This window comes from Crocodylus siamensis, chromosome 2 (assembly GCF_052110815.1).
Source record: "Crocodylus siamensis isolate JL-2025a chromosome 2, ASM5211081v1, whole genome shotgun sequence".
In the NCBI taxonomy this organism is placed as follows: Eukaryota; Metazoa; Chordata; order Crocodylia; family Crocodylidae; genus Crocodylus; species Crocodylus siamensis.
Genome location: NC_143396.1, coordinates 90,922,671 through 90,936,335, shown reverse-complemented (window position 1 = coordinate 90,936,335; position 13,665 = coordinate 90,922,671). Strand labels below are relative to the sequence as shown.

Below are 13,665 nucleotides of genomic sequence, written 5' to 3'. Positions count from 1 at the left end.
AGTTTCTTATGCCAAAAAGTGGAAAAGTACAGAGGCGATATGCAGCTTCTCAGTATTCTCTTGCTACCTAAGAAAGAAAAACCAGAATGCTTGGAGCAAGGCGAAAATTGTGCAGAAAGCAATTGTGTTTACTGCAATACGGAGCAAGCCGATTTCCAAAAAATTTGCCATGTTACTTGTAGTAATCCAACTTCAGGAAGGAAACTGCATAAGATAAAAATACTTTTTCCATACACTACCTTGAGCAAAGAAAAAGAAGAGAAAAAACCCCCCTACTGTATATATACAACTACAGGAATAAGGAAATAATATAGAGGAGGGAAAAAGTTAAAGGTTGACTAAGCTTATAACAGGAAGTCATGAATTTACAAAAGGCAAGTGCAGATTAGATACAAGGGGGAAAAGCTTCCTACCAGCAATTGCTCCTAAGAGCAATTTTGACAATAGAACAGTCGGTCATGAGTAGGTCACTGAGCCCTATCATTAAAAATGGAGAGATTAGATATGAAGGGAATTACCCACAGCAAGCGACTGAACTTGCTGAAGGCATTTCTGCTCTACTGTCTAAGCATCATGGTGGTGAATAAGCAGGCAGATGAGAGTCAAAGCTCCTAAATTCTAATCAAGCCACTCTCATGACTTGCAAACTCTGGGTAAATCACTTACCTCATTGTATACATTTCCCCATCTGTGAAGGGACTCAATGTGTACTTCAAAGAGGGTTGGAAAAAGGATTAACATATCTGAAGCACTTCTATTTAACATGGAACAAGCCTTAGTTGCTCTTACTCATTCTTAAAGCAACATAGATCACATTTCTACACTGGGACTGGTATCACGGCTTGAGATGTTAAAATGAGGCTTTACCCTAAAAACTATGGAACATAGATTCATAGATTGTAGAGTTGGAAGGGACCCCAAAGTATCATTGTGTCCAACCCCTTGCCCCAGGCAGGAAAGAGCGCTTAGGTCATATGAGCCCAGCCAGGGTGTCTATCTAGCCTCCTCTTGAAGACCTCCAAGTTAGGTGAGAGTACCACCTCCCTTGGCAGCCCATTCCAGATTCTGGCCATCCTTACTGTGAAAAATTTCTTCCTAATGTCTAACCTGAATCTACTCTCCACTAGTTTGTACCTGTTATTCCTAGTTACTCCTAGGGGTGCCCCGGTAAATAGCACATCTCCAATTCTCTGTTGTCCTCCCTTGATAAACTTATACGCAGCTACAAGGTCACTTCTCAGCCGTCTCGTGAAGACTGAAGAGATCCAGATCCTTCAACCTCCCCTCGTAGGGTCTTGCATGAAGGCCACTAATCATATGAGCGGCCTTCCTCTGAATCCTTTCCAGATTCTCCGCATCCCTCTTGAAGTGCGGCACCCAAAACTGGACACAGTACTCCAACTGTGGCCTGACCAATCCCACATAACACGATCCTTTTCAACAGATCTGCTTTCTAGCTTTACTCAGGCAACCCCATGTTAGTGACAAAATATTCTGTTTATTTTATCCCAGTTAGGCCTTACAGATCTAGAAGCAATGGCCAACAGATTTCCCAAGATAGAATGGCACCCCTGTTGGAGTAATTACAATTTAAAAGCAATTTAGTCAGCTATAAGTTGACAACGCTTCAGAAAACAGTGAATTGCAATAGCTGTAAGGTGCAGACAGGGTTAACATATGTGATAGAGATCTTATCTGGCCTGCAGTATCCCTTTGATAGGGATACTGTAGAAAAGGAAAAGATGGTTCGACTTTCAGATCCCAAATCTCAGTCCTGGCAGTTACAAAAGATACGTTTTTACTTCTACGCATTTGATCCAGAAAATCATTGAGACACAAAACAAAGTATCCCACTCCATGCCGTTTGTGCCAGACTCTCCTTTCCTTAAAGCAGAAATGAATATGGCAGATAAACACATAGGAAGTCAAAGTTCTGGAATAAGAGAAAAAGAAAAAACAGGAAAACGAAGAGTTGACTTCGTTTACTCTATTTTAAGACTTTTTTTTTTCATGTTATTAGCTATTAGTAGAAGAATGGGACTTAAAAATAGAGCATGACAAAATATGAAGACCACCAAGAGTTAACCCACTGCAAGCTGGAGTATGTGAAAATGTAGTGGCTCTGGCCCTTGTCTTGAAGAACAGGAATAAATCATTCCTTGGCAGAGCAACATTCACTGAAATGGCACTGGAAGTTGCAGATCCCTTTTGGTGGGACTGACTGTTCAAGTAGAATACTTTTAGATTTTTCTAGGAGATACTGAAAAGAAACTGGCAGCCTCTGGGCACCGGAACAGACTAGCCTGCTTTAAAAAATTTCATCACAACGAATAAATGGCTTAGCTAATTATTGAAAACTTACTAATTACTACTGTTCTTATTTACTATAGTCCAGGTTTTCACCTGAAATATTAATCCCCCCATCAGCAGTGGTCATCATCCACCTTGAAATGATTGTAGTACTGCATCTATACACCAGTTACACTAGTGTGACAAACCCAAGAGCCTGCAGTTCACATTCAAACTTCTTCAACTCTTGAGGTGGTCTAAGCAACAGCCTTTTGTTTGGAGAATTTTCTCACTAATATACCAAGAGTTAAGTTGCAAACCAGGGGGTTATAATGTGTATCATAGAAAAGAGACGAGGCTGATGGAATCATGATTCTGCCTTCTTCCTCAACTCCCTCCATAGTGTTTACTATGAGGAAGCTATAGATTGTCTCAAAATTTAAGCTTCATTTTACACTGGCGCTGGCCATCCAGATTAGGGTTTGAAGCAATAAGGCTGAAAGTACGCTCTCAAACTATGGCAGTCCAGTCATTTGCTGCAAAAAAGATCTGAATAATTATTTCCATGGAGCTTTTCTTGTGAGAAAATATTTTTTTGCACATCTGCAATATAGGACCCTTCCTTATTAGTTGTGGCTAGGTTAAAAAGACTATATTTTAAACATTAAGTAAATTAGAACATAAAGCAGAGACCATCTTTTGATGGGAGAAAACTGAAAACACCGATGTTAAGAACAAAGAGTGCATTGACTAACTTATGCTAGCAAGATATAAAAAAAAACCAAAAAAAAAAAAAACCGAATTATTTTCAAAACTTACGGAAACTTTTTTCTAATATGTATGAAGAAGCCATTTAGTGAGAAAAAAGGCTAAATTTCAAGAACTTAAAGAAACAGATGAACACAATATAAAAACTACCATAACAATAGGAGGAAGAAAAAAAATAAAATCTCACTTTGGAGCCTTTCCCCCAAAGTGTTACATAACCAAATACGAGTCAAATTTTCAAGAGTCAGCTTGGCAAAACTCAACTTTTGTAAAGAACACTATGTTAATTTAAATCAAATTTAAAGAAATCAAAGTGTATATTAATCATTCCCATACTGTGCGTCAAGGAAGCTATGATTGTAATTATAGCAGTTTCTAACATAACATTAAATAAATGCTATTTGCTTAATAATGAAAAAAAGCTTCAGAAGAACTCCAGTTTGTATTTTACTGTTTTTCTATAGTCTCCAAACTTGGTAATTTTCCTTTGCTTTTAGTACTAAAGTTTCTGCCAAGGACCATTTATTTTCCAAGGCACACTATAAAAGAAAGGCTGCAATCTATAATCACAGTACACCATACCAAAGTTGGTACTGGCGGAGGAGGGGGAGGTACAATGGGGACCAGGTACCCAAGTGTTGAAGAAACATTAAATAAGTAAAAGGATCATGGGGCATTTTGCTTAGAAATAAAAGCTTTTCTCATCAAGCCTTTATGTACTATATATACACACATGTATGTATGTTATACATGTATATTACATATCTATACACATATATGTACAGTTATGTATACATGTGTCGTGTATATATGCACATACATTATATATAATACTTGATGTATGCTATAATAAAGCATTTATATCACTAATCAATTCTGGCTGATGACATGGGTTCCACTTGACACCATCATTAGAACTTTGTCTTTGTTTTTAAAATTTCAGTTTGGCAACCAGTTAAAGCAAAGCTCCTCCTTGTACTGAATGAATAAATACACTTCCCATACCATGTTGGTTGAAAGCCACAGTCTATTCATAACTGTATAGAATTTATGGAAAGTAAGGTTCTGGTCAGGTGCTTTTATAGCATGAACCACCACTGCTGTCATTCAAGGTAAGGCGATTGGCAGGAGTCCACACTAACAGCTACTCCTTTGCCACAGGTGAAAGTAGTAGATGTCAGTGGACTCCTAAGTGGCCTCTAAATGAACAAATATACAGGACTCCGAAAATAAGTTATAAGTCATTATAAACAATTACTTTTATCATACAGCACCATTTGACATGTTTAGTGCTATACCATTGACTTAAAAAAAGAAACAACTAAGGCTTTTGCTAAATTGCATATAAAAGCACTGTCCAGTTCACACTACACAATTTAGCAGCAGTATAAAATAGGTGTCTCTTGCTCTAAGTGCAAATACAGAGATGAATACAAGAGCACATTATGTAGTATATGAGCATACACCAGAAACATGGATGAGGCTTTTGCTGATAAACAGAATTGGGCAAGTGCTGAACTCCATCTGAAATACAGGCAAATTTAAATTAACTTTGTGGTGCTGTTTGTCTGTTTTATACAAATCTCCATTAAAATTTGCAAAAACTAACATACTTCACTATGCTGTACACAAGGGAGATTTAGAAAGGTACATCTGTTTAAGTAATAGCCTCTTTTGTCTTCATATACATTAGTTATGCTTTCCACACACAGAATCCTACTGTGCATTGTTTCTGCCTGAATCAGAGAATTTATTTACATTTACAGAGCCGGCTATACTAAATACTCATACTGGCTGGGTATGCCAAGTACCTGAAACAAAAATGAAGCCACACTTGAGAAAGCTGTATTTAATGTTAAAGTACTCTGTTCAAATACAACTAATGACACAGTAAAACACAGGATCTTACAGTTTGTCTTTGAATGCTTTCAGCAGTACATCTGCTGCCAGCCCTGGAGACAGGACACCACGCAGAACCTTTTCTTCTAAAACTGGAATCTTATCTTTGACTGCCAAGTGACTCCGGAAATGGTCCAACATGTTCTCTTGGATTAGATTCCACATCCACACTTTCTGCTGTTTCCGTCGTTTAGTGAGCAACTCACCGCTCATAAGCATGAGGTCACGAAATTCTGTCATCTTATCCCACATGTCTGAGATGCCTTCTCCAGTTTTGGCAGAGATGCGCATTACCTGTTGAATTAATGGGGTCATTAGAAAAGGAATGAAGTAATTACTTGGTGTGGGGGTTCAAGTGTAAACTTAAGTACTTCATTAGCAAGATGCCATGAAACCACAGGTGCCAAACTCAGTAAGACCAACTCATCCATTTATCTATGCCAGTAGCTGCGTGCCAAGTTTCATGCAGCTTACCCTGTATGCCTTTCAGACACTACCTAAAAAAAAAAAAAAAAGATTCTGCCAACTTCAAATGCATATTCAATTTTTCTAATGCAAAAAAGAGTGAGGTTTCCAAATGTTCTTGAACAAACGTATCCTCTCACTACTATTGTATGATGGTCATCAGTGTTCCACCCTAGCAATGACAACATTTCAGTGATACAGTATGCACTTTTGCATAACTACTGAGAATTCCTTTGGACTAAAGTATTAGGTAAGTACACAGTATTACTTTAGTAAAGCATTACTCTACTTAAAATGGTAAATTAATTGGATATTCTGGTAACTGCACATTTATTGCTAGCACAATGTTAATATTAAACCCTCTATTTAAATATGCCAACAAGAATGTATTTTAACTTCATTTTGCATTATATGCTTTTATTTTTACATTAAAATTTCACTTCCAAATACCCTTTTTTAAAGGGCTTAAAAAGAGCAGTTACAGACAAAAGGCCTGGTTTATTTATCACAAATAATTATAGTTCCTGGATCTAAAACTTCACCAAGTTGTCAGATGTTGGCACTGCCAAGTAGGGGAAAGTGCGTCTCCTGTCAGTTTATTAAATCTCAAGTCCCAATCAGCTCTCCCCGGTCACGTTTATACAGATCTTTGTGAACTGAACCAAACTGCTGAAAGAAAATAACCCATTCCATGTTACAAAGACATTCATTGCTGATTAACTGGTAAGAGTAATGTTTGTTGTTACTACTTGTGGTTGTAAAGGTTTCAGTTTTGTGCAAACTTACCTGGTCCTTGAACAAGTTAATCCAAAGATAGTAAAACTCAGGAAGTAATGCAAAGCACATATGTATATGACTATCTATGTGAATGAATAAAAGCTGAAGACTCATACAACACAGGAGAACAATGAAGTCACGGTAAGGCAATATCATTGTCTGATAGGGAGCAGTGATAGGTAAGTTTGTATAACTTCTTGGTTTTTTGGTTAAGAGGTGCACGACAGAGAGCAAAAAAACAATCTAAGTAGGGAGTACCGTGGAAGTTAAATCTGCCTTCTGCAGCAATGCCAATCAGTTATTTAGTTTCATACCACTAAGACTGAGGCAATTTGATTGGATGCAAGGGAATAGGAACAAAAAACCCCCCAAACATGTACAAACCTCAGGCAGTCTATTTGGCTCAAATGTCACGACAGTCCACAAAACCTCCTTCACATAATATTACTGCATCTTTGTCTTAAATGAGTAGTTTTCAAACTTCCTAAAGTCACAGAAGCCTTTCATACCACTTCTGCTTCTGAGGCACCCCTACCCCTATCCTAAAGACTGACGTGGAGCCAGGTGATCCAACCCAGCAATAGCTGCATAGCACCTCCCAGTTTGTTCTGTCATTACCGCCAATCACTCTGCAAAACCCGATGACAAAATCCCAGGATTCCATGGAACAGTTTGAAAAACACTGCCTTAAATCATAAAATGCACAATTCTGGCTATCTGGACCACAGCAATAACTAGAAGCCCTCGGCATCAGGACTCCCTCTACATAAACAAGTACATAAGTACCCTGCCCCAGAGAGGTTATTTCAATATGGAAAATGACAAGTGGATACAATGACCAATAGAGAGAATGGGAAGTAGGAAGGAAATTAAAAGTAAAAAAAAAATGAGGATAACAGTGATATTAAGTAGACTGGTAATATATACAAGATGGTTCCTAGACTTCTAAAAAAATATATATATTTTTAAATCAAGAAGCCCCACTGGCCCTTCATTTAGCCATTATCAGTCAGTAGTTTGCTGTAGGTATGGCATGTCGAGACGAGTCTCAGGAAAAGTTTTGGAGAACAGGATAACCATTTTGGGTGGTGGTTCAGGGAGGGTGCCCATAATTAGAGAGATAGCATAGACACAGCACCCACATAATTCCAGGTGTGATGGAAAACCAAGCAACAGACCAGAATTTTTTATTTGCAAGATAGCTAAAATGTGGTTTGGACTTGCCTTGTCTTGTGTAACCTGCTGAACACTCCTTCAAAAATAAACAAGTATTTGTAAAAAAGACATACAAACCTTTGGCTTCCAAACCTTCGAGCGCTTGCGAAGGAGTTTCAGGGCACTAACATACTCTGCCTGTATTCTCCGTGCAGGTACAACTAAATCACCATCAGCTTTAGTTACAACAACTAGATCTGCCATCTCAATGATACCCCTTTTGATGCCCTGAAAAGAACAAGAAAAAAAAAAGAAATAATGATTGGAAAAGTTGTAGCATAATGATTATCAGCATGACGTCATTAAGAATACATTAAAAAAATAAGAACAAAACAAAAACAAAGCTTCAGCTTCTGTATTGTCCCTTGATTGTCTCATGCTTTAGCCATGAAACTGTAATACCTTGAAGACCTTCATTAGCAGTTATGAATTATTTTTGCAATCAGAACCACTGACTTCAGGAATTTCTGTTTCATGAAATTAAAATCCTCATATGAGTAAGCTGGCATGATATCTAAGAGTTGCGATCGAGTTGGCTGAGGTAACAAATTGCTCCATAAATTATTTCTGTTGTCTTCTAACCACATGAGAATTCAAGAATTGCCATATATCTATCTGGTATGAAAGAAAACTGAAATCCTAGTGTCTTGAAAATTCAAGAATTCAGATCTAAATTCTGTGGGACATTTTGTTAAGGTACCAACTTTAATACCAGCAAAGTTAGACTAACACCAACTGCTTTGTAACTACCTAGATTTGGTTAAACAAACAACGCACATGCATCAATCATATCATACCAAAAATTAAGACTCATCTTTGAGGTTATAATTAGCATTTCAGAAGGATAAACTGAAAAATACCTGCAATTCATCTCCCCCTGCTGGTGGTAGCAGCAATACAAACATATCAACCATATCAACAACAGCAAACTCTGATTGCCCTACACCTGAAAAATTAAAACCAAAATTAATTACCCACTTTTCACAGCCATTCCCATGACAGCCAAAAAGAGAACCCACTTGGTCTGCCTCAGAAGGAAAGCATTAAAACATAGATGCACCAAGAGTCAGGATTAAATCTACTTTAAGGAGTTATGTGAGACTGTATAGGTTAAAAGAAACTAACAGCCTGGCCCCCAATGGGTGAAGTCAATGGCAATGTATGGAAGTAATGAACCAAAATGGATAAAGAAAAAAATGTTGTAAAAAACAATAAGCAAAACTGTTGTCTCAAAACTGGTCTGGACATTGTAGAGGGATTAAATTGCTTACTTTCTGTTGGGGTTTTTTTTTAAAATCACTCACCTACTGTTTCCACAAGAATGATGTCATAGCCTCCTCCCTCACATAACAGAATAGCTTCATTTGTTGTTCGCGTCACACCTCCTAAAGTTCCCCGGGTTGGAGATGGCCTGATGTAAGCATTTGCATCCCTTGACAATTCAGTCATCCGTGTCTTATCGCCCAAGAGTGAGCCTTAAATATTTAACATTAACAATTTCAAAAAGAACAAGGTACTCCGATTAATTTTGAACAACTGATAATGGAGGCAGATCCCTCTGGGAAATTCTCATTTACTCCTCAGCTATCATAGCTGCTCTGAGCTAGTGACTGCCTGTTTGGCTCTTCTGGTTGATAGGGGGCTTGGAATGTCATAGAACAAACCAGTAATTACTGACTGCCATCCTTAAATCAGAAGTGCCTCTTCTGCAGAGAGGACACTGCAATTACAGAATCCATTTTTTTGTGACATTAGCATGGGTGCACAAAGAGGTATTAGACTCTATTTTCTACTGCACTGTCCCCAAAATAGGAGCACCTTTTACCTCTCAGTTCCTAGCAGGCTGATCTGAGAAAGTCCTGCCAGCCCTGAAGAAACTCTCCTCTTGACATTTTTTTTTAATTCAATGCCAATAGCATTATAAATGTTGCTCAATTTTTTTTAGTTTTCTTTTCCATAAAGAGAGAGAGAGACACACTCCTCAGTCCATAAAGCAGCAACACCCCCCTGCCCCCAGTACCCTACTCTGTTGTCCAATTAAGATAAACATGTCCTGGTCATATTCAAGGCCCATTCTGTCAAATGCTGGGAAAAAAACTCTCTGTATTGCTATACTATAACATCCCCTCCTGTAGCAGTATTTTAGCAAATTTCTAGAACATAACATGTGCTTAAGTATAACCATCCGCTGGAGAAGAATTAAAATGTTAGTTGCTACCATTTAAGCTTGATTAAGAATACTGGCTTCTTGATGTAATCAGCCTAGGATAGGGGTGGGTAATTTCAGGCACAGGGCTGCTTACTGAGTTTTGGCAAGCCAGAGGGCTGCATGACAGGCAGCTAGGGGCAGATAAATATTAATTTTCTAAATTTTTAGGGGCCCTGCAGGCTGGATAGAATAGACTGGCAGGCTATATTTGGCCTGTGGGCCACATTTTGCCCAACCCTGGCCTAGGATGCAAGTAGAATGACAAATGACTATCTAGGTTTGGAGAGTGTGAAGCTACAAAATGGTCACAAATTAGTCAGGTTCAATGACAATGAAACATCTTCACTTACTATTCAGAAAAGCCAATCTTGAAATCAAGCACATATGCTGAAGCTAAATACTTTGTTTTCATTCAAAGATGGTAGTGCATTTTCTAAGATATGAGGCAAAACAGACTTGTGTACGTTTGGGTTGTGGGGAAGACTCAGTTCTAAGTATATTAAGGAGGAGGAGGAGGCAGCCTCTAAATTAGTTACTTGGCATTTACTTTCAGCCCATATGCTTAGCACTGTCATTTTAAAAAAAATTCACAGCAAAGAAAGCGGGCCCAGTTTCTAAACAGACCTAGGACAGCAAGTTCATACAAGGGATGGGTAAGAGAGCTGTTCAAGGATGTCACAGGAGTGGAAGAAAAATGATGCTTTGAACGTCCTGAAAAAATGTGGAGAGAAACCACCAATTCCAGAATACATGAAAAACCACCAAACATTGCACAAAATACAGTTTTACCTACACCTTCATGGGACAAAATTTGACAAAACACAAAACAGCAGAAGCTCTAGGTACTGACAACCTTACAAGCCAAAAAGCTAGCTAACCTTCTAAGACATACTCACCACCACTTGTACTGGAGGAAGGGTCCACAGCCAGCACAGACACTTTGTGTCCTCTTTCAGTAAGCATTTTTCCAAAACATTCTATGAATGTCGATTTTCCAGCACCAGGGGGACCAGACAATCCTAGATTGGGAGAAAAAACCCCGCTCTAGTTTAATGAATATAAACAGCTCTTACTGCTCCTTTGTTAATAGCAAACCTACAGACAAAACTCCCAATGCTTTGCTTTGATGAAATCACTTGTCTCCCCCAAATTCGTATGAAAATAGTTTGACTTAAAACAATTAACACTTTGAGATAATTTCAACCGTTTGCTAGAGCATTCTATGTGCTGTTACTTATTCTACTATCCTCCCCCTACACACATACAAACATCCTCCCACAGAGATTTTGTAACCAGCCACTAAAATTAATCCTCCCTCACACAACATATATTGATGGGTTTCATTTGTCTGTTACATCATACCAAAGGCAACCAGTAACGCATACCAAAAACGGCGTCCTCAAATGACGAGTTATAACATACTTCAATTCCAAAATCACATCAATCTACTCAAGAAGCTCCCACTCCTCAAACATGTACTCGCTCTATTCATAACAAATTTGATTTTTCCAGCCTCCTCTGCCCTCCCCAGAAGTTTATCCATACTGATTTATGCTGTGGAATTTTAAAAAGCGTAATACGTGGAATACACAAGCTATTTAATATTTCCACAAATGACAACTGAGAAGATTCAGACTAGATGCAAAGGCACAACACTGTCTTTAAATGCTGTTACTTCTAAAACAGGGGTTAGGTGACTTCAACTCTGGACTCTGAAAATAAATCTGCCTTGTTGCCCTGTGTTTAAGGCAAAAGACCCAACCCCTAGTACTTGCATACATCATGCTTTGTGGTAGCCCTTTTGATACAGGGCAAGCATTTGACAGTTTGTAGGTAAAAGATAGATCTGTTTTTAGAAAGGGTCTTGAGTAATGATAAAATAGGGGAAGGACGTTATTTTTTTCCCTCTTTTTGGGATCCAAGCAGCTAAAAAAATGCCTGTCCCTGGGGGTGGGGAAAAAGAAAGGCCAGTTGGTAGTGTTTATCCACATCTAAGCCGTGAATGATTGCAAAATTCTTATTATTAATCAATTCATCTTTATCCTCTCCAAAAACCACACTTTCATTTTTAAAGCCTCTGTAGGTGCATCCTGACAACCACTCACATTTTCTCATGGGACAAATAGCAGCGGCATATATTTACGTTGCTATTTGTATCTAGGTACTCCTGCACATGTGCTCTGGCATATGGCAAACTGCCCTGGGTGGGGTAGGGGAGATTGGGGCCAGCAGCTGTATTGGCCCCAGCAGCCTTACCTGGGGTCCTTTTGGGGTGGCAGGTTGGAGCCTGCATGGCAGTCAGTGGCTCTGGCCAGCCAGGCTCCGTTTCTGGTGGTGCACGCTGCTGCCATATGCACTACACCCCTTTTTTGTGGTGTTGGGTTTTTTTTGACCCTAGGAACTCCTGCTGTCAAAAACCCCCCACCACGCTGCAAATTAGCAGTACAATGAATGGGCACACGTGTGCCACATGTAGTTTGTGGCACCTCCGAGTTTTATATACCACAAACCACACATGCACGCTTGTCAGGATGCACCTTTTAAGAGCATTTTCTAGTACAGATCAAAGATAAAGTATAGTTATGAATCAAACAGAACATGAGATGGTTACACTTCACTGATAATTCAAGGATATAAGAATATAAACCTTAATTTCTGAAAAAACTAAAATCCTAGTAACGAGAAACAAGATCAGTATTAGATCATAACTGGACAGACAAAAAAGGACTGACCCACTCTAAAGGCTAGTGGTTTTCCTTTATTTAACTGCTCTTGTTCTCTTTGGTAGGATAGTACCTTCTGAAGGAGCACTTGAGCTAGCTCCTTTTTCCTGCTGTGAGTTGACTCTACAAGGGTAATGGCTTCTGCCAAGCAAGCTCTATGCCCCTGGATTAATCCACTGTAAAGTTTGTCTACAAGTCTTTGTTCCTTGTCAGAAAGTCCTTGGGTCTGCGATTCCAAAGTTGCTTGGTAATGCATCCCTTTCTTCAAACCACCCGAGGACAATACCCACTTTGTGCAATACCAGTGTACAGAATTAAACATTTTGACATCTGGAAAAACTGAACCGGACGTGGAACTTGAGTGGAAACTTTTGAAAAAGGTCTTTAAAAAAGGATAGCGAGGGAACCTTCGCAGTGACAAGGACATGTTCATTATGCTCTTGCTCAGCATCAACAGGATCAGCTCGCAGCTAGCCTAAGAGGAAAAAGGGAAAATGTTATTTGTTTTTAGAAGAAACAAACATGCCAGATGCTCCAACCAAATCCCAGAGACTCCAACCAACCAGTGTATATGAGCAACCTTTTCAATACAACCAGCTGACTTTGTTTTATCACACATTTGTGTCCACAGTGCAGAGGAGGGTGCTTTGCAGGCAAGATACCTATGCAGCTGCTCTTAGCAAAAGGCAGCACTCTCTTCCCACTAGTGAAATACTGCCATGAGGACCTGCCCCCCAGCAAGCGCTGGGGGATGCACAAGGTCTGGTATAAGCTGGCGGTACTACATCAAGTTATTTGTTTTTAAAGCATGGGTTTTGGTAACATATAAATAAAAGTATAATATAAGTGTGGTAAACGCCACAAAAAAACAAGGAAAAAAAAGGAATAATCCAGTCCCTCCGGGGTTGGGAAGGCCTAGCACCAATGCAGGTTGGGCTCCATCCTCACCAGGCTCTTCAAATCTCGCTACGAAAATCCCCCTCCACCTGCCTGGCAGACGGGGAAAGTTTCCGGGCCCGCAAGGAAGGCAGGGTCCTGCCGCGGGGAGGGCACAGGGCAGCGGGCCAGGCAGCACTGCCAAGGAGCCCCGTCTACACTACGGAGGATGGCAGGGAAGACCCCACCCCCGCATACGTCACCGCGTTCACGTCACCCAACGGCCCCGCCCCGCCTCTCCCCCGCGGGGTCTCGGCCTCGCGCCCGACCCACCGACCCTTCGCCTAGCTTCGTCTCACGCCGGAACTTCCGGATGCGGCCCGCTCCACGCATGCGCAGCACAGCGCGTCCCCCGCCCCACAGCGCCACGGGGCAAAGAGCAAG

The 13,665-nt window shown here is 39.9% G+C and overlaps 1 protein-coding gene across 5 annotated transcripts in view; it reads right to left on the bottom strand.

Moving 5' to 3' along the window:
- MMAA (metabolism of cobalamin associated A) overlaps positions 1–13,659 on the bottom strand; it is a 42,771-nt gene extending 29,112 nt beyond the window's left edge. For 2 of the 5 annotated variants that reach the window (XR_016440765.1, XR_016440764.1), the window contains exons 1-7: positions 13,555–13,620; positions 12,355–12,820; positions 10,519–10,641; positions 8,718–8,888; positions 8,274–8,359; positions 7,492–7,641; positions 4,967–5,250 (exon numbers count right to left, since the gene is read on the bottom strand). Coding sequence is in view for 1 of the 5 variants with exons in the window: in XM_090036347.1 (XP_089892473.1) it covers positions 4,963–5,250; positions 7,492–7,641; positions 8,274–8,359; positions 8,718–8,888; positions 10,519–10,641; positions 12,355–12,820; positions 13,555–13,614 (1,344 nt within the window). In the remaining 4 variants the exon portion in view is untranslated. The other 3 variants (XR_016440766.1, XR_016440767.1, XM_090036347.1) reach the window with 3 other exon arrangements.
- Positions 13,660–13,665: the final 6 nt, after the last annotated feature.